Source organism: Tachyglossus aculeatus, chromosome 2 (genome assembly GCF_015852505.1).
Source record: "Tachyglossus aculeatus isolate mTacAcu1 chromosome 2, mTacAcu1.pri, whole genome shotgun sequence".
NCBI classification, from domain to species: domain Eukaryota; kingdom Metazoa; phylum Chordata; class Mammalia; order Monotremata; family Tachyglossidae; genus Tachyglossus; species Tachyglossus aculeatus.
The window spans coordinates 36,473,415-36,494,494 of record NC_052067.1 but is presented as its reverse complement, the minus strand read 5'-3'; the positions used below and the strand labels follow the sequence as shown (position 1 = coordinate 36,494,494).

At 42.8% G+C, this 21,080-nt stretch overlaps 2 protein-coding genes across 2 annotated transcripts in view; both read left to right on the top strand.

The window, feature by feature from the left end:
• Positions 1 to 3,328: 3,328 nt before the first annotated feature.
• LOC119922217 (C-C chemokine receptor-like 2) lies at positions 3,329 to 4,938 on the top strand. The gene is made up of 2 exons (XM_038742180.1): positions 3,329 to 3,393; positions 3,757 to 4,938. Exon 2 carries the CDS (start codon positions 3,768 to 3,770, stop codon positions 4,821 to 4,823), a length of 1,056 nt encoding a protein of 351 aa, XP_038598108.1. The 5' UTR covers positions 3,329 to 3,393; positions 3,757 to 3,767; the 3' UTR covers positions 4,824 to 4,938.
• A 6,998-nt stretch (positions 4,939 to 11,936) lies between these two features.
• Positions 11,937 to 21,080, top strand: part of TOPBP1 (DNA topoisomerase II binding protein 1) — a 54,459-nt gene continuing 45,315 nt past the window's right edge. The window contains exons 1-3 of the mRNA XM_038770657.1: positions 11,937 to 12,021; positions 16,992 to 17,082; positions 17,642 to 17,776. Of these exons, the coding sequence (XP_038626585.1) occupies positions 16,999 to 17,082; positions 17,642 to 17,776 (219 nt within the window). The 5' untranslated portion in view covers positions 11,937 to 12,021; positions 16,992 to 16,998. The remainder of the gene's footprint in view (positions 12,022 to 16,991; positions 17,083 to 17,641; positions 17,777 to 21,080) is intronic.

Here is a 21,080-nt window from a genome sequence, read left to right as displayed (position 1 = left end):
ACATGGACTGAACATTTTTGTAGAATAATGGTCTGGGCAGCAGAATGAAATATAGAATGGAGTAGGGAGAAACAGGAATCAGGTTGGTCAGCAAGGAGGCTGATGCAGTAATCGAAGTGGATAGGATAAGTGCTTGGATTAATGTGGTAGCAGTTTGGATGGAGAAGTTAGGGTGGATTTTAGCGATGTTGTGAAGCTCAAACTGACAGGACTGGGTGACAGACTGATTATGTGGATTGAATGAGAGAGATGAGTCGAAAATAGCACTGAGGTTAAGAACTTATGAGACAGGGCGGATAGTGGTGTCACGTACAGTCATTGAAAGTCACGGGGAGGACAGGATGTGTGTGGGAATATGAGGAGTTCTGTTTTGGACTTCTTGAATTTGAGGTGTCGGCCGGTCATTCAAGTAGAGATATCCTGAAGGCAGGAGGAAATACAAGCCTGCAGAGAAGTAGAGAGATCATGGTAGGAGATGTAGATTTGGGAATCATCTGCGTAGAGATGGTAGTTGAAGCCTTGGGAGTAAATGAGTTCTCCAAGGGAGTGGGTGTAAATGAAGAGTAGAAGAGGACCCAGAGCTGAGCCTTGATGGAATTCCACAGTTAGGGGTGGGAAGCAGAGGAGGAGCCTGTGAAAGAGACTGAAAATGAGCGGCCTGAGAGATAGGAGGAGAACCAGAAGACGACAGTTTCAGTGAAGCCAAGATTGGATAATGTTTCTAGAAAGGAATGGCTGACAGTGTTGAAGGCAGCTGAGAGATTGAGGAGGCTTTAGATGGAGTAGAGGCTGTTGGATTTGTCAAGAAGGAGATCGCTGGTGACAGTTTTAGTGAAGTCAGGGTTGGTTAATTTTTCCAGAAGCGGGTGGTCGACAATGTTGAAGGAAGCTGAGAGGTTGAGGAGGATTAAATTGGAGTCAAGGCTGTTGGATTTGACAGGAAGATCACTGGTGACCTTTGAAGAGAGGTGAAGTGAAGGGATCAGAAGCCAGTTTGGAGTATCTACAACAGTGCTCTGCTCACAAAAGATACTCAGTCAAGTGCTGTTGAAAATGATGATATTGATAATGATGGTGATTAAAAGGGGACTCAATTTTGAGGTGAGCACTGAGGCTAAAGTATTGTTACATCTACACCTCTGAAACTGCTTATTTCCCTGATTCTTGTTTCTCTTAGTGTTAAGCTGTTACTCGAATTTCTGTGGAATTGGAGAACCATTTGTTTAAACTGGGAATGGGTAGCTTAGACACCTACATTTAAACGACCCACTTTGAGGTTTATCTGTGGGCTTCCCCTTCTACCACCTGATATTCTCCTGTGCTAGTGGGCTTTCAAGCTAGGTGCCAATCTGTAGGACTGTTCCCCCATTTCTCCCATCTTCTCAGTACTATCTATTGATAGATATATCTATATCTCTAGATATAGATCTAGATATAAATATAGATAGATTATATATAGACAGATAGATAGAGTACTGTCTATAAATAGATAGAGTACTATCTGTAAATCGATAGATAGGGTACTATCTATAAATAGATAAATGGAATATCTATAGTACAATGGGTACTATAATGGGCAAAGTGGTGACTTCCATGGTAGTTTCAGCCTGAAGATGCTGCAGGGTTTTGTATATGTATGCGGGCTTATGTGGGTGTGTATGCTTGTAGATATGAGTATTATCTGCTGTTTTCTATTTCTTTGCCCATACTCTCCCCCTTTAGCGCCGATGACTGTGTATTACAAAAGAAATTCTGATTTTTTCAAAAGCTGTTAATTAAAAAGTTATTTACTAGATTAGCAATTAGTACAGTACCCTGCACACAGTAAGCACTCAATAAATACTATTGATTGATTGATCCACAGCATGGCCATAAGGAAAGAACATGGAACTAGGGATCAGGAGACATGGATTCTAGCCCCAGCTCTGCACCCCTCTGTGCCTTTATTTCCTCTTTTATGAAGTGGGACTGAAGTACTTGCTCTCCCTACCTCTTGAACTGTGAGTCCTGTGAAGCACAGGAATTTTATCTGACCTGATTATTTTGTATGCATCCAGTCCTGAAAACAGGTGAAATACACAGTAAGCACTTAATAAATTTCATGACTAAATCAGTACCATGCATCATTCCTGGCGCATAGGCAGCATTCAATAACTATTAAAGTAACCATGGTCAAAGCTTCCAGAGGGCAAGAATAATGTTTCTCAGGGCTCAAGTTGAGAACAAGACTTCTATGGGAGCTTGGCGCACCTTTAGACTGTGAGCCCACTGTTGGGTAGGGACTGTCTCTATATGTTGCCAACTTGTACTTCCCAAGCGCTTAGTACAGTGCTCTGCACACAGTAAGCGCTCAATAAATACGATTGATTGATTGGTTGAAGTCCAATGTCAATTCAGCGTAAGGTAGGGCTGGCAGAAAATGTTACCAAAAATATGCAAGAGATAGAAGAAGACGAAGAAAGGTGGGGGATTCGGGGAAAACGAGAGGAGAGGGAGAGAAATGGGAGAAATTTGAATTTACAAACACAGCAGGGGAGGTTTTAGATCTTAAAGTACTATACCGTAAGCTTCTCGTACGCAGGGACTGTGTGTACCAATTTTATTGTTTTGTTATCTCCCAGGTGCTTAGTACAGTGTTCTGCATAAGGTAAACACTCCAATACCACCAATCGATTGATTAAGAGATTCTTCCTTACGATTAAACCTTTCTCTCTTTCCTTCTAGGATCTGATCGGCAACAGATGCCTAATGCACACTTAGATTTTGAATGCGATGACCGAAAAGGGAAGCAAATGATTCGAAGGAAGGAAAAGGGTAAGAAAGAGCGTGGATTCCCCAGGACTCTCTGATATTATGAAATAGCCCGCAGTCCACTTATCAGGGGTGGGCAGGTGGATTGGCTGGCTGAAGGCCAGTGAGAATCAGAAGCTGATTGGCGGGGGAAGTTTGAAGAGGGGTGGTGAGGAGGCGGAGAGGAGAAAACTACTTCCCCAGCTTTCAGAGTTTTTAAATGTTCTGGTTCCCCTGAAATATATTTTAGTTTCCTTATCTCAGGCAAGGCGGAAGGCCGGTGGGCAGACTGGAGACTGAGCTCGGCAGGGAAACCAGCTGTCTCTCCTCCTACCAGGGCACGTGCCCTGCATACTGTAGACGAGGGAAGGTATGCCTACGTGAATTTACACAGACCAGTCAATCAGAAGACCGAGTCTGAGTTGCCCTCAGGAAACTCTCTCAGTTGATAAGCTCCTTTTTTTTTTTTAGCTCTGTCACCCACCTTTCAGTTCTTAATACTCGGGTTGTGGGTGAGAACAGCTGTGTATTTGCCTTCATTTGCCTCTCGCCGGTCAGAAGATTTACGTCCTTGAAGTCTGCCCCAGGACTTGCTGCGAATTAGTGAGTAAACCTCTCTTTTTTCCTATTCCTTTGCGTCTTATTTAACTCCTTTTGGTTGTCCTGGACAAGTAAGGCCTGATGAACAGTAAATGCTATTTCAGGGATCAGAAATCCAGATGGTATAGATGCATTCTGGCTGGAGTTAAATAGGGGAGAAAAGGAAACAAAATACATCCTAAGTGGTGGGCAGGGAACATCTCTTGGGCTTGTGTTATACTTTCCTGTGTGCTTAGTACAGTGGATTCCGTCCAATGGTGCTCGAAACCGTTTCTATTAATATTCCAAGTGGTTCTGTGTATCATTTCCGGTTTTTAGCACTGAGACAAAACGCTTAAGAAAAAATATCTCCTCACTTTTTCACAGGGCAGCTCAAGATGGACAACTCTTCATCAGAATATGACTATATCTATGATGTTTTCATAGAAGAAGATTTCAAAGAAGATGAAATGGAGAACTGCTATAAATATGATGGCCAAGTCCTGGCCACACAGTTTATGCCAAGACTTTATCTGCTGGTGTTTGTACTGGGCCTCGTGGGGAATACTTTGATTCTGGTGATCCTGATCAAGTACAAGAGACTCAAACTCATGGTGCACCTCTGTCTCCTAAATTTAGCAATTTCAAATTTACTCTTTCTGCTCACCCTGGCATTTGGGGCGCTCACCTCAGGGCACGGATGGGCTTTCAGCGATGCGATGTGTCAACTTATTTCCGGCTTCTACTCCCTCGGCTTATTCAGTCAGTCATTTTTCATCGTGTTTTTAATGATCCAGAAGTACCTGTGGGTTGTCCGTCGGCTGACATTTCACTCGAAGGCCAAGGCAGGCCACTGTGGTATCATTACAAGTGCTCTCATCTGGGGACTGGCCACGTTGGCTGCTCTTCCCGATTTCTTGCTCCGCCAATCGCCGCTGAAAGGTGAAAGTGACACCTGCAGATTCAGCAAGCCTCATTACGCTTTGAGTGATGAGAAACCCTGGATACATTTTCTGACCTTAAGGATGAGCATCTTGGCACTTCTTTTTCCTCTGCTTGTGGCTATCTTTTGCTCCGTTGGAATCATAAAAGTCTTACGTAGGCAGCGGATAAAGAAAAAGGTCACGCTTACCTTGACTTTAGTGATTGTTTTTTTTCTCTTCTGGACCCCATACAACCTGGTGCTTTTCTTTTCTACTTTCTCCAAATACTTTTCCCTGAGTGACTGCGAGAGTAGCTACCGACTGGACAGAGCAATCCAAGTGACAAACTTTATTGCAGATACTCACTGTTGCATCAACCCTGTGATCTGTGTTTTGCTTCAAGAGACATTTAGGAAATCCCTCTGCCGCCTTTTTATTCGGAACAATAGCACTCCGTGTCATCCTGTGGAGGGACCAGAGCAAACATTTTCTCCACCAAGAGAGCAGCTGGAACATTCCTCTGCATGTTAGATTGGTCTTCAAAGAGGACTGGGACATTTTCCTTTCATTTCGCCGCGGTGGTTGTTCAATATGTTATTGAAAGTTGCACTTTAAAATCCATGTTTTTTATGCAACCTACCTTAAAATAAACTAGGGCAAACTAGTGTAACTCCTGTGATTGTATTCCTTTTTAGTTTTGTCTCAAGTCTCTGCAAATTCACCCTTCTTCTTCACCTCACTTCTTCCCAATTAATAATAATAATATGGCATTTGTTAAGTGCTTACTATGTCCCAGGCACTGTACTAAGCACTGGGGTAGATACAAGCAAATCAGGTTGGACGCAGTTCCTGTCCCCCATGGGGCTCACAGTCTTAATCCCCATTTGACACACGAGGTAACAGGCACAGAGAAGTGAAGTGATTTGCCCAAGGCCACACAGCAGACAAGGGGCGGAGCTGGGATTAGAACCCATGACCTTCTGAGACTCCCGGGCCTGCGCTGCTTCCCTCCAATGTTGAATTAGGAGAAAATTGGAAAATATTTTTTGAAAACATTTGATTAAATGTTGTAGTACACATGAATGTTTATATTTGTGAGTCATACCTTCTGTAGCGTGTAATGTGCATCAGAATAGGGCTCTTTGTGTTGTATTTAATGTGGGCATTTTTTGTTTTCTTTTTTTTAATTACCCCCTAAGGAGAATCAGGCTTGACCTCTGGAAATGTGAAGCCTCAGCTTGGTGGCCCTGGGGCCTGCATGGAAAGGGGGAATGACAAGTTAATGAAATACGGCTCCTACTGCTAGTTTTCCCCATCCCCTCTGGACCATATGCCCTTCTCAATCAATCAATCAATCAATCAATCAATCAATTGTATTTATTGAGCACTTACTGTGTGCAGAGCACTGTACTAAGCACTTGGGAAGTACAAGTTGGCAACACATAGAGACGGTCCCTACCCAACAGTGGGCTCACAGTCTAGAAGAATTATAATAATGATGGCATTTATTAAGCACTTACTATGTGCAAAGCACTGTTCTAAGTGCTGGAGAGATTACAACGTGATCATGTTGTCCCATGGGGGGCTCACAGTCTTAATCCCCATTTAACAGATGAGGTAACTGAGGCACAGAGACACAAATAATTATGATATTTGTCAAGCGCTTACTATGTGGAAAGCACTGTTCTAAGCGCTGAGGAGGTTACAAGGTGATGAGGTTGTCCCACGGGGGGCTCACACTCTTCATCCCCATTTTACAGATGAGGGAACTGAGGCCCAGAGAAGTGAGGTGACTTGGCTAAAGTCACACAGCAGACATGTGGCAGATTATAAACTCCTCGTGGGCAGGGACTGCGTCTACCAACTCTGTATATATCCAGTGCTTAGAACAGTGCTTTGCACATAGTAAGCGCTTAATAAATGCCATTATTATTATTATTATTATTATTATATGGTACTCTCCCAGGCACTTCGTACAGTGCTCTGCACACAGTAAACTCTCAATAAATTCATTCAATCGTATTTATTGAGCGCTTCCTTTGTGCAGAGCACTGTACTAAGCGCTTGATGTGACTGACGGATTACTGGTAATTGCGAACCACGTCCTATTCTCTCCCCTTCACCCTAAACGTCCATACGTCCTCTAAATAACACACTTCCAAGGCAACTGTGGTGTGAAAAGCTCAGTGATTGAATGGAGACTAGCTGTAATTTATTTATAATAATAATAACATTTTGGTATTTGTTAAGCGCTTACTATGTGCCAAGCACTGTTCTAAGTGCTGGGGTAGATACAAGGTGATCAGGTTGTCCCACGGGAGGCTCACAGTCTTCATCCCCATTTTACAGATGAGGTCACTGAGGCCCAGAGAAGTTAAGTGACTTACCCAAATGATAATAACAATAATAATAATGTTGGTATTTGTTAAGCGCTTACTATGTGCCAAGCACTGTTCTAAGCGCTGGTGTAGATACAAGGTAATCAGGTTGTCCCACGTGGGGCTCACAGTCTTCATCCCCATTTTAGAGATGAGGTCACCGAGGCCCAGAGAAGTGAAATGACTTGCCCAAAGTCACCCAGCTGACAAGTGGCGGAGCTGGAATTTGAACCCATGACCTCAGACTCCAAAGCATGTGCTCTTTCCACTGAGCCACGCTGCTTCCCTAACACACTTCCAATAATAATAATAATGATGGCATTTACTAAGCGCTTACTATGTGCAAAGCAGTGTTCTAAGCGCTGAGGTAGATACAAGGTAATCAGGTTGTCCCACGTGCGGCTCACTGTCTTCATCCCCATTTTACAGATGAGGTCACTGAGGCCCAGAGAAGTGAAGTGATTTGTCCAAAGTCACACAGCTGACAGGTGGTAGAGTCGGGATTTGAACCCATGACCTCGGACTCCAAAGCCTGTGCTCTTTCCACTGAGCCACGCTGCTTCTCTAACGCAGTTCCAATAATAAGCTAGCTCTCTTCCTCCCTTCAAGGCCCTGCTGAGAGCTCACCTCCTCCAGGAGGCCTTCCCAGACTGAGCCCCTTCCTTCCTCTCCCCCTCGTCCCCCTCTCCATCCCCCCCATCTTACCTCCTTCCCTTCCCCACAGCACCTGTATATATGTATATATGTTTGTACAGATTTATTACTCTATTTATTTATTTATTTATTTTACTTGTACATATCTATTCTATTTATTTTATTTTGTTAGTATGTTTGGTTTTTTTTTTCTTTGTCTCCCCCTTTTAGACTGTGAGCCCAATGTTGGGTAGGGACTGTCTCTATATGTTGCCAATTTGTACTTCCCAAGCGCTTAGTACAGTGCTCTGCACATAGTAAGCGCTCAATAAATATGATTGATTGATTGAATAATAATGATGATGATGATGGTGATGATGATGAGGACGATGATGATGACGATGATGCTGGCCGGTTCTCTAATGCACTTCCAAGGCAACTGTGGTATGAAAAGCTCAGTGATTGAATGAAGACTAGCTGTAATTTATTTGTATTTGTTTGTTTATTCATTCCTTTATTTATTTATTTTAAAGCCTGCCACCCCTCTAGACTGTGAGCTCCTTGTGGGCAGGGAATGTGTTGGTTCATGTTCATTAATTAATTAATTAATTAATTAATTAATTAATTTACTCAATCGTATTTATTGAGTGCTTACTGTGTGCAGAACACTGTAGTAAATGCTTGGGAAATTACACTACAACAATAAGCTGTGACATTCCCTGCCCACCACGAATTTATTGGCTGGGGGGCGGAGGGGGTGGAAGACATAAATACAAATAAGTAAAGCTACAGATATATATATATATATATATGTCTATATATATATATATATATATGTCTATATATATATATATATGTATCTGTATATATCTGTATGTATATATAAGTGATAGTGATAATGTACTCTCCCAAGCGCTTAGTACAGTGCTTTGCACCCAGTAAGCGCTCAAGAAATACGATTGATTGAATGAAGGAAGGAATGGAAGAGGACGTGTGAGCTTGTTGTGGGCGGGAATGTGTCCATTCGTTGTTATATTCTAATAATAATAATATTAATGGCATTTGTTAAGCGCTTACTATGTGCCAAGCACTGGTCTAAGCGCTGGGGAGGATACAAGGTGATCAGGTTGTCCCATGTGGGGCTCACAATCTTCATCCCCATTTTACAGATGAGCTTAACTGAGGCCCAGAGAATAATAATAATAATAATAATAATGATGATGGCATGTGTTAAGCACTTACTATGTGCAAAGCATTGTTTTAAGCACTGGGGAGGCTACAAGGTGATCAGGTTGTCCCATGTGGGGCTCACAGTCTTCATCCCCATTTTACAGATGAGCTAACTGAGGCCCAGAGAATAATAATAATAATAACGATGGCATTTGTTAAGCGCTTACTATGTGCAAAGCACTGTTCTAAGCTCTGGGGAGGTTGCAGAGTGATCAGGTTGTCCCACAGGGGGCTCACAGTCTTCATCCCCATTTTACAGATGAGCTAACTGAGGCCCAGAGAATAATAATAATAATGATGATGGCATTTGTTAAGCGCTTACTACGTGCAAAGCACTGTTCTAAGCGCTGGGGAGGATACAAGGTGATCAGGTGGTCCCACGGGGGGCTCACAGTCTTCATCCCCATTTTACAGATGAGCTAACTGAGGCCCAGAGAATAATAATAATAATGATGATGGCATTTGTTAAGCGCTTACTATGTGCAAAGCACTGTTCTAAGCGCTGGGGAGGTTGCAGGGTGATCAGGTTGTCCCACAGGGGGCTCACAGTCTTCATCCCCATTTTACAGATGAGGGAACTGAGGCCCAGAGAATAATAATAATAATAATGAAGGCATTTGTTAAGCGCTTACTATGTGCAAAGCACCGTTCTAAGCACTGGGGAGGATACAAGGTGATCAGGCTGTCCCACGGGGGGCTCGCAGTCTTCATCCCCATTTTACAGATAAGGTCACTGAGGCCCAGAGAATAATAATAATAATGATGGCATTTGTTAAGTGCTTACTATGTGCCAAGCACTGTTCTAAGCGCTGGGAGAGATACAAGGTAATCAGCTTGTCCCATGTGGGGCTCACAGGCTTCATCCCTATTTTACAGATGAGCTAGAACTGAGGCCCAGAGAATAATAATAATAATAATGATGGCATTTGTTAAGCGCTTACTATGTGCAAAGCACTGCTCTAAGCGCTGGGGAGGATACAAGGTGATCAGGTTGTCCCACGGGGGGCTCCCAGTCTTCATCACGATTTTACAGATGAGGGAACTGAGGCCCAGAGAAGTGAAGTAGTTTGCCCAAGGTCACACAGCAGACACGGGGCGGAGCCAGGAAAAAGCCGAGTACAGGGCTTGGCACACATTCATTCATTCATTCAATCGTATTTATTGAGCGCTTACTGTGTGCAGAGCACTGTACTAAGCGCTTGGGAAGTCCAAGTTGGCAACATAGAGAGATGGTCCCTACCCAATAGTGGGCTCACAGTCTAGAACATATAGTAAGTGCTCAAGAAATAGGATTGAATAAATGAATGAGAAGCAACGCGGCTCAGCGGAAAGAGCCCGGGCTTGGGAGTCAGAGGTCGTGGGTTCTAATCCCACCTCTGCCCCTTGTCAGCTGGGTGACTTTGGGCAAGTCATTTCACTTCTCTGGGCCTCAGTTCCCTCATCTGGAAAATGGGGATGAAGACCGGGAGCCCCCCACGGGGGGCAACCTGATCACCTTGTATCCCCCACCCCAGCGCTTAGAACAGTGCTTGGCACATAGTAAGCGCTTAATAAATGCCATCGTCATCATTATTATTATTATTAAAATGGGGATGAAGACTGTGAGCCCCACGTGGGGCATCCTGATTACCTTATATCTTCCCCAGCGCTTAGAACAGGGCTTGGCACATAGTAAGCGCTTAACAAATATCATTATTATTATTAATAACACATGTCATTATTGTTATTATTATTGTATGTCCCCCCCAGCGCTTAGAACAGTGCTTGGCACATAGTAAGCGCTTAACAAATACCATCATTATTATTATTGTTGTTATATGTTCCCCAGCGCTTAGAACAGTGCTTGGCACATAGTAAACGCTTAACAAATACCATTATTATTACTATTATTATTAACAACTGCTATTATCATTATCATTATTATGTTCCCCAGCGCTTAGAACACTGCTTGGCATATAGTAAGAGCTGAACAAATGCCATCATCCCTATAATGCCATCATTATTATTATCATCAATAATAATACTACTATTATTATCATTATTATTATTATTATCATTGTATGTTCCCCAGCGCTTAGGACACTGCTTGGCACATAGTAAGAACTGAACAAATGCCATCATCCCTATAGTGCCATCATTATTACCATCATCAATAATACCACTACTATTGTTATTATTATTAATAGTAGTATCATTATTATTATTATTATTATTATTGTATGTTCCCCAGCGCTTAGAACACTGTTTGGCACATAGTCAGAGCTGAACAAATGCCATCATCCCTATAATGCCATCATCATTATCATCATCAATAATAATGCTATTATTATTATTATTATCATTATTATTTTTATTACTGTATGTTCTCCAGCGCTTAGAACACTACTTGGCACATAGTAACAGCTGAACAAATGCCATAATCCCTATAATGCCATCATTATTATCATCATCAATAATAATACTATTATTATTATTATTATTATCATTATTATTGTATGTTCCCCAGTGCTTAGAACACTGCTTGGCACATAGTAAGAGCTGAACAAATGCCATCATCCCTATAATGCCATCATTATTATCATCATCAAAAATAATACTATTATTATTATCATTATTATTATTATTATTGTACGTTCCCCAGCACTTAGAACACTGCTTGGCACATAGTAAGAGCTGAACAAATGCCATCATCCCTATAATGCCATCATTATTATCATCATCAATATAGAACACTGCTTGGCACATAGTAAGAGCCGAACAAATGCCATCATCCCTATATTGCCATCATTATTATCATAATCAATAATAATACTATTATTATTATCATTATTATTATTATTATTGTACGTTCCCCAGCGCTCAGAATAGTGCTTGGCACATAGTAAGAGCTGAACAAATGCCTTCATCACTATAATGCCATTATTATTATTATTATTATTATTATTATTAGTTCCCCAGCGCTTAGAACACTGCTTGGCACATAGTAAGAGCTGAACAAATGCCATCATCCCTATAATGCCATCATTATTATTATCATCAATAATACTACTACTATTATTATTATTATTATTGTATGTTCCCCATCGCTTAGAACACTGCTTGGCACATAGTAAGAGCCGAACAAATGCCACCATCCCTATAATGCCATCATTATTATCATCATCAACACTACTACCATTATTATTTTTATGAATGAATGAGTCTGCCAATCAGAAGACCGGGCAGGGCCTCCAACCCGCCCCCACGGCAGCCCACCAATCAGCGGCGCCGCCTGGATGTCGTCACTTCCGGCGTCCCTGGAAAAATTTTTTTTTTAAAAAAAGGGGAGGGGGCCGGAGGGGTTGGCGCGAAATTCGGAGGACTTCCGGTGTGCCGGCCCACGCGGACCGCCCTGTCCTCGCGCCCCCACGAGTCTCGCGCCCCCACGAGTCTCGCGACGTTTGCCCGGGGGCTCGCGCCAGCCGTCGTCGCCGGAGGCCGAACTGGGGGTGAGTGGGGGAGGGGGAGGGGGGGACTTCCGCCCAGGGCTGGGCCCAGGCCGCCATCTTGCCCACCCCCCAGTTGGTCAGTGCCATGAGGAAAAATCACTTCATAATCATAATTATAATGCTATATTACTACTAATAACAATAATAACGGCGTTTACTAAGCGCTTACTACGTGCACAGCACTGTTCTGAGCGCTGGGGAGGATACAAGGTCATCAGGTTGTCCCACTTGTCAGCTGGGCGACTTTGGGCCTGTCACTTCAAGTTCTCTGGGCCACAGTTACCTCATCTGGAAAAATGGGGATGATTAATAATAATAATGGCATTTGTACATATTTATTACTCTATTTATTCATTTATTTTACTTGATACAAGGTGATCAGGTTGGCCCACATTTATTACTCTATTTATTTATTCATTTATTTTACTTGATACAAGGTGATCAGGTTGTCCCACTTGTCAGCTGGGCGACTTTGGGCCTGTCACTTCAAGTTCTCTGGGCCACAGTTACCTCATCTGTAAAATGGGGATGATTAATAATAATAATGGCATTTGTACATATTCATTACTCTATTTATTTATTCATTTATTTTACTTGATACAAGGTGATCAGGTTGGCCCACTTGTCAGCCGGGCGACTTTGGGCCTGTCACTTCAAGTTCTCTGGGCCACAGTTACCTCATCTGGAAAAATGGGGAGGATTAATAATAATAATGGCATCTGTACATATTTATTGCTGTATTTATTTATTTATTTATTTTACTTGATACAAGGTGATCAGGTTGTCCCACTTGTCAGCTGGGCGACTTTGGGCCTGTCACTTCCACGTTCTCTGGGCCACAGTTACCTCATCTGGAAAAATGGGGATGATTAATCATAATAATGGCATTTGTACATATTTATTACTCTATTTATTTATTTATTTTACTTGATACAAGGTGATCAGGTTGTCCCACTTGTCAGCTGGGCGACTTTGGGCCTGTCACTTCAAGTTCTCTGGGCCACAGTTACCTCATCTGGAAAAATGGGGATGATTAATAATAATAATGGCATTTGTACACATTTATTACTCTATTTATTTATTTTACTTGATACAAGGTGATCAGGTTGTCCCACTTGTCAGCTGGGCGACTTTGGGCCTGTCACTTCAAGTTCTCTGGGCCACAATTACCTCATCTGGAAAAGTGGGGATGATTAATAATAATAATGGCATTTGTACATATTCATTACTCTATTTATTTATTTTACTTGATACAAGGTGATCAGGTTGGCCCACTTGTCAGCTGGGCGACTTTGGGCCTGTCACTTCAAGTTCTCTGGGCCACAGTTACCTCATCTGGAAAAATGGGGATGATTAATAATAATAATAATGGCATTTGTACATATTTATTACTCTATTTATTTATTTATTTTACTTGATACAAGGTGATCAGGTTGGCCCACTTGTCAGCTGGGCGACTTTGGGCCTGTCACTTCAAGTTCTCTGGGCCACAGTTACCTCATCTGTAAAATGGGGATGATTAATAATAATAATGGCATTTGTACATATTTATTACTCTATTTTACTTGTACATATCTATTCTATTTATTTTGTTAGTATGTTTGGTTTTGTTCTCTGTCTCCCCCTTTTAGACTGTGAGCCCTCTGTTGGGTAGGGACTGTCTCAATGTGTTGCCAACTTGTACTTCCCAAGCGCTTAGTACAGTGCTCTGCACACAGTAAGCGCTCAATAAATACGATTGATTGATTTGTTAAGCGCTAACCATGTGCCAAGCACTGTTCTAAGCGCTGGGGAGGATACAAGGTGATCAGGTTGTCCCACTTGGGGCTCCCAGTCTTCCCATTTTCCAGATGAGGGAAGTGAAGCCCAGAGAAATGAAGTGACTTGCCCAGGGTCACACAGCTGACAGTTAGGCTAAGCATTGTGGCTCAGTAGAAAGAGCCCGGGCTGGGGAGTCGGAGGTCATGGGTTCTAATCCTGCCTCTGCCACTTGTCAGCTGGGTGACTTTGGGCCTGTCACTTCAGTTCTCTGGGCCACAGTTACCTCATCTGTAAAATGGGGATTATTAATAATAATAATGGCATTTGTTAAGCGCTTACCATGTGCCAAGCACTGTTCTAAGCGCTGGGGAGGATACAAGGTGATCAGGTTGTCCCACTTGGGGCTTCCAATCTTCATCCCCATTTTACCTCATCTGTAAAATGGGGATGAATGATAATAATAATAATAATATTGATGGCATTTGCTAAGCACTTACTATGTGCAAAGCACCGTTCTAAGTGCTGGGGAGGATACAAGGTGATCAGGTTGTCCCACGTGGGGCTCACAGGCTTCATCCCCATTTTACCTCATCTGTAAAATGGGGATTAATAATAATAATGATAATGGCATTTGCTAAGCGCTTACTATGTGCAAAGCACTGGTCTAAGCACTGGGGAGGATACAAGGTGATCAGGTTGTCCCACGTGGGGTTCACAGGCTTAATCCCCATTTTACCTCATCTGTAAAATGGGGGATAATAATAATAATATTGGCATTTGTTAAGCACTTACTATGTGCAAAGCACTGCTCTAAGTGCTGGGGAGGATACAAGGTGATCAGATTGTCCCACGTGGGGCTCACAGTCATCATCCTCATTTTACAGATGAGGGAACTGAGGCCCAGAGAAGTTATGTGACTTGCCCAAAGTCACACAGCTGACGGCGGAATGGGGATTCGAACCCACGACCTCTGATTCCTAAGCCCAGGCTCATTCCAATGAGCCACGCTGCTTCTCTTAGCCAGGACTGTAAGCCCCACATGGGACAACCTGATCTCCTTGTATCCGCCCCAGCGCTTAGAACAATGTTTGGCATATAGTAAGCACTTAACAAATCCCGTCATTATTATTATTAAGCGCTTACTATGTGCCAAGCACTGTTCTAAGCACTGGGGGAGATAGAGAAGCAGCGTGGCTCAGTGGAAAGAGCCCGGGCTTGGGAGTCAGAGGTCATGGGTTCTAATCCCGCCTCAGCCACTTGTCAGCTGGGTGACTTTGGGCAAGTCACTTCACTTCTCTGGGCCTCAGTGACCTCATCTGGAAAATGGGGATTAAGACTGTGAGCCCCATGTGGGGCAACCTGATTACCCTGTATCCTCCCCAACACTTAGAACAGTAAGCACTTAACAAATGCCGTCATTATTGTTATTATTACAAGGTAATCAGGTTGTCCCACAGGGAGCTCACAGACTTCTTCCCCATTTTACAGAGGAGGGAACTGAGCCCAAAGTGTCTCAGAAGTGGCTCAGAGACTTGCCCAAAGTCACCCAGCTGACAAGTGACAGGGGCGGGATTAGAACCCGTGACCTCTGACTCTAAAGCCCGGGCTCTTGCCACTAAGCTACACTGTTTGTCTTCTGGGCTGACCCCTCCACCCCCGACTTTCATTCATTCATTCATTCATTCATTCATTCATTCATTCAATCGTATTTATTGAGTGCTGTGTGCAGAGCACTGTACTAAGCGCTTGGTGGCTTTTTTATGGCACTGCCTTAAGTAGGGCCCTGTACTAAGCGTTGGGGTGGATACACCATGCTGCTTCCCTAGACCCACCCCACCCTCACCACTTACGTCCATGCCTGCAATTTCTTTTAATGTCTGTCTCCTCCTCTAATAATAATCATAATTGTGATATTTGTCAAGCGCTTACTATAATAATAATAATGATGGCATTTGTTAAGCGCTTACTATGTGCCAAGCACTGTTCTAAGCACTGCAGCAGATACAAGGTAATCAGATCACTGCCCCCCCGTGGGGATCCCACTAGAATAATAATAATGATGGTATTAAGCGCTTACTATGTGCCAAGCACTGTTCTAAGCGCTGCAGCAGATACAAGGTAATCAGGTCACTGCCCCCCCCATGGGGAGCCCACTAGAATAATAATAATGATGGTATTAAGCGCTTACTATGTGCCAAGCACCGTTCTAAGCGCTACAGTAGATACAAGGAAATCAGGTCACTGCCCCCCATGGGGATCCCACTAACATAATAATAATGATGGTATTAAGCGCTTACTATGTGCCAAGCACTGTTCTAAGCGCTGCAGCAGATACAAGGTAATCAGATCACTGCTCCCCATGGGGATCCCACTAGAATAATAATAATGATGGTATTAAGCGCTTACTATGTGCCAAGCACTGTTCTAAGCGCTACAGCAGATACAAGGAAATCAGGTCACTGCCTTCCATGGGGATCCCACTATAATAATAATAATGATGATATTAAGCGCTTACTATGTGCCAAGCACTGTACTAAGCACTGCAGCAGATACAAGGTAATCAGATCACTGCTCCCCATGGGGATCCCACTAGAATAATAATAATGATGGTATTAAGTGATACTATCAGTGATACAGTGAGCGCTCAATAAATACGATTGAATGAATGAATGAACCCAGGTCCTTTTGGCTCCCCGCCCCGTGTTCTACGATGACGGCGCTTAGTACAGTGCTCTGCACACAGTAAGCGCTCAATAAATACGAATGATGATTTGTTAAGGCCTTGATCGTACGAAGGATCTCGGATCTGTCCTAATTCAGTGGTTATTTTGGGACTCTTATCGGGGATTGATTGCTTGCTTGCATGATCATTTCAACCCCGGTTTATCTACACGGTGAGAGTTTCCTCTGGCAAGCGTGGTAAATTCAGGTCATAGGGAAGGCAGGTGTCCGTTCAGTCGTATTCATTGAGCGCTTACTGTGTGCAGAGCACTGTACTAAGCGCTTGGAGAGTACAATTCGGCAACAGATAGAGACCATCCCTACCCACAGCGGGCTCACAGTCTAGAAGGGAGGAGACAGGCAACAAAACCAAGCAAATGTTCTTATTTTAAACTGCGCGGTGTGTGCGTATTTGACCCTCTCCTTCCAGTAGCACAGTAAACACGCTCTCGTTTCCGTATTAACACGCAATGTTTCATTTCCATCAGCTCGAAGATGTCCAGCGGCGACAGGGAGCCGTTTTTTGTGAAATTTGTAAAGTCTCAGGACAACAGTGAATTTTTTTTTACCGCTCTTGAGGTGAGTACGTTTGCACACTTGTATTTGTTGCTGTTCATTCATTCATTCGATCGTATTTATTGAGCGCTTACTGTGTGCAGAGCACTGTACTAAGCGCTTGGGAAGTACAAGTTGGCGACATATAGGGACGGTCCCTACCCAACAGTGGGCTGTTCTACGTTTGGATCTACGGATCTAATTACCTTTCGAAATTTCCTAGGGAAGATAATGTGTAGCCAGGACTCATACTTAGCACATCATTGCACTTAATCATTTTGTGGAATTTCGTTTTTTGTAGCTTAAATTTCTAGTGGAGGTGTATCATAGTATGGGCCTTTTCCCCTGAAGTCCCTTCCCCAAGCAGTGATGTTCCATTCCCTGGCATTAAATCAGAATAAGTCACATTTACTGGGAATGTTTTGGATAGTTTTCTCGTTCACTGTTAAAAGTATCTTTCTTTAAACAGAATTAGACCCTTTCATTAATGTTGGAGTAAAATCTGGCTAAGATAACTTTAATAATTATAGTAGGGATGGCTGACAGTTTAAGCGTATTCTAATTATTTCTATTTTACTTTCAGTCTATAAAAGAATTCCAGTCAGAAGAGTATCTCCAGACTATTACAGAAGAAGAGGCCCTCAGAATAAAAGAGAATGACAGATCACTTTATATCTGTGACCCATTTGGTGGCTACGTCTTCGATCACCTCAAAAAGGTTTGCTGCTGTTGACTATTTCCTTTATTCATTCATCTAATCGTGTTTATTGAGCGCTTAGTATGTGCGGAGCGCTGTATGAGGTGCTTGGAAAGTACAATAAAGCAATAAAGAGAGACAATCCTTGCCCACAACGAGCTCACAATCTAGAGGGGGCGAGACAGACATGAATATATGTATAAATAAAATATAAATATAAATAAAATATAAATAAAATATGTATAAGTATAAAATATAAAAATAAGTAAAAATATAAGTATAAATAAAATTATATACATATATATGTAAGTTCTGTGGAGAGGAGAGGGGAGGAAGAGCGAAAAGAGCAAATTAGGGTGACGCAGAAGGGAATAGGAGATGAGGGAGAGCGGGACTTAGTTTGGGATACTTTCTTTCATTTAGGAAACATTGCCTTATGCCACAGGGCAGATTTCTTTGATCATAAACAATGGACAATTACAAAATATTCTGCTTTTAAGGCCGGAGGCCATTTGAGAAAAAACTGCTCCATATCTGCCTTTTCCAAATGCCTTCACATATACTTTGCCTGAGAGAAACTGTGTGATAGGTAGAAATACTTTGGAGTTTGGTGTTATCGTTTCATTTAATCAGAAATATTGACTTTGTTTCCTGCACGAAGAAGGTATTTAGCAAGTTTTTGTGTTCATTACTCATCTCTTTCTTCAGTGACCAAGAGAGAGACTTTGGAATGAAAGAAAACAGACTGAAAAATCCATTTCTATTATAGTGAAATGATTCTTGCTCTGAGGAGGTGAATTGTTTAGGAAAGTGGGGAAGTGCATAACCCATATACTGAAAGTGTATACGTTTTCCAGAAGGTATTGAATCAATCAATCAATCAATCGTATTTATTGAGCGCTTACTGTGTGCAGAGCACTGTACTGAGCGCTTGGGAAGTACAAGTTGGCAACATATAGAGACAGTCCCTACCCAACAGTGGGCTCACAGTCTAGAAGGGAGAAACAGAACAAAACCAAACATACTAACAAAATAAATAGAATAGATATGTACAAGTAAAATAAATAAATACAGTAATAAATATGTACAAACATATATACAGGATGCACCGTTTCTTCTCAGGTAGTGTCAGAGGTTCACAAAATATATTTTTATCTGGCAGTCCAAAATGATCTTATCATTTTTACTGGGAATCATAATGAGTAACTTTGAAACAAAGGTTTATGCCATTTATTGCCAAAGAAATCCAAAATCCTTATACTTCCCAATCCAGTCCATCAAAGAGTACTGTATGTTAAGCAAGTTCCTCTTCTTTTGATGATACTATGTGGAATCAGGCTATGAACCCCTTAATCAGTGAGCACTTACTGTACTAAGTGCTTGGGAAAGTACCATACAATAGAGTTGGTTGTTACGGTTCCCTGCCCACAAATAGCTTACAGTCCAGAGGGGGTGATAGACATTAAAATAAACTGCAGCTAGGGGAAATTGAATATATGATGTGTTCAGAAGCGCCATGGGGATAGGATATCAAAATGCGTGCTGAAGGGATTCACTACCGAGTGTATAGGCAGCGCAGAGGGGCAGTTGGGAAGGGGAAAATGAGTGCTTGGTTTGGGGCGGAGATTGATTTTACAAGGGTTTTGAAGGTTTGGGGAGTGGTAAACTGTTGGATATGAAAAACAAGGGAGTTCCAGGCCAGAGGAAGGATGTGGACTGGGGGTAGTGGTGGAAAGATGAGATTGAGAAACAGACTGGCAGAAGAATGGAGTGTGCAGATTGAGTTTTAATAGGAGATCGATGAGGTAAGATAGGAGGGTGGGAGTTGATTAAATGCCTTAAAGCTGTTCATAAGGAGTTTCTGTCTGTGGAGGTGGATAGGCAACATTTGGAGGTTTTGGAGAAGTGGGGAGATACGGACGGACCAGATTTTTCAGAAAAAGGATCTGGGCAACGGAGGTAAAGCATGGACTGGAAAGGGGAGAGACAGGATGTCCAGAGGTCAGCAAGGAGGAGGTTAATGCCGTAGTCAAAGACAGGATGGTACAGGTGCTTGGATCAGCATGGGGGCATCTTGGAGAGAAAAGGGTGGATTCTGGAGATGATGTGAAGGTAGAACTGAGAGGGTTTCCTGATAGATCAGTCAAAGGTAATGCCAGGGATACAAGCTTGTAAGGTCAGTCAATCAATTAATCAGTCGTATTTATTGAGCACTTACTATGTGCAGAGCACTGTACTAAGCGCTTGGGAAGTACAAGTTGGCAGCATATAGAGACGGTCCCTACCCAGCAGTGGGCTCACAGTCTAGAAGGGGGAGACAGAGAAAAAAACCAAACATATCAACAAAATAAAATAGAATAGGTATGTACACGTAAAATAAATAAATAGGGTAATAACTATGTACAAACATATATACAGGTGCTGTGGGGAAGGGAAGGAGGTAAAATGGGGGGATGGAGAGGGGAATGAGGGGGAGAGGAAGGAGGGGGCTCAGTCTGGGAAGGCCTCCTGGAGGAGGTGAGCTCTCAGTAGGGCCTTGAAGGAAGTAAGTAAGGTGGAGGATGGTAGTGGTGTTTACAGTGATGGGAAAGTCTGGGAGAGGACTGGGTTTGGAGGAGTTTTGTTTTGGACATGCCAGGTTTGAGGTGTCAGCAGACATCCAAGGAGAGATATCCCGAAGGCAGAAGGAACGGTGAGCCTGGAGAGAAGGAGAGAGGTCAGAAATGGAGAGGTAGTTTGGGGAATCATCTGGCTAGAGCTGGTAGTTGAATCCTTGGGAGTAAACGAGTTCTCCGAGACAGTGGGTGTAGGTAGAGAATTGAAGAGGACCCAGAACTGAACTTTGAGGCACCCCAACATTTAGACGGTGGGAGGCAGTGGAGGAGCCAGTGAAAGGGACCGAGGAGTGGCCAGAGAGGTAGGAGAATCACGAGAGGACATTGTTTGGTGAAGGCAAGGTTAGAGAATGTTTCCAGGAGAAACGGGTGGTTCACAGTGTCAGAGGTAGCAGAAAGATCAAGGAGGATTAGGATTAGGGGCCATTGGATTTAGCAAGAAGGAGGTCATTGGTGACTTCAGGTCATTTCCATGAGGAAAGGAGGCGGAAGCCAGATTTCAGGGGGTCAAGGAGTTGTTGGAGAGAAAGTGGAGGGAGCAACTGTAGACAGCTCGCTCAAGGAGTTTGGGAAGGAAGGGTAGGAGGGAGATGGGATGATAACTGCAGGGTGCTGTGTGGCTGAAAGGGTTTTTTTTTTTAGGATTTAAGGACTTTGATACTCATCCCAGCCCTGCAGCACATATCCTTATACTCTACTATACTCTACTA

What these genes read in the sequence shown, in the direction of transcription:
- LOC119922217 (XM_038742180.1), top strand. Translation starts at nt 3,768, where the DNA reads ATGGACAACTCTTCATCAGAATATGACTATATCTATGATGTTTTCATA.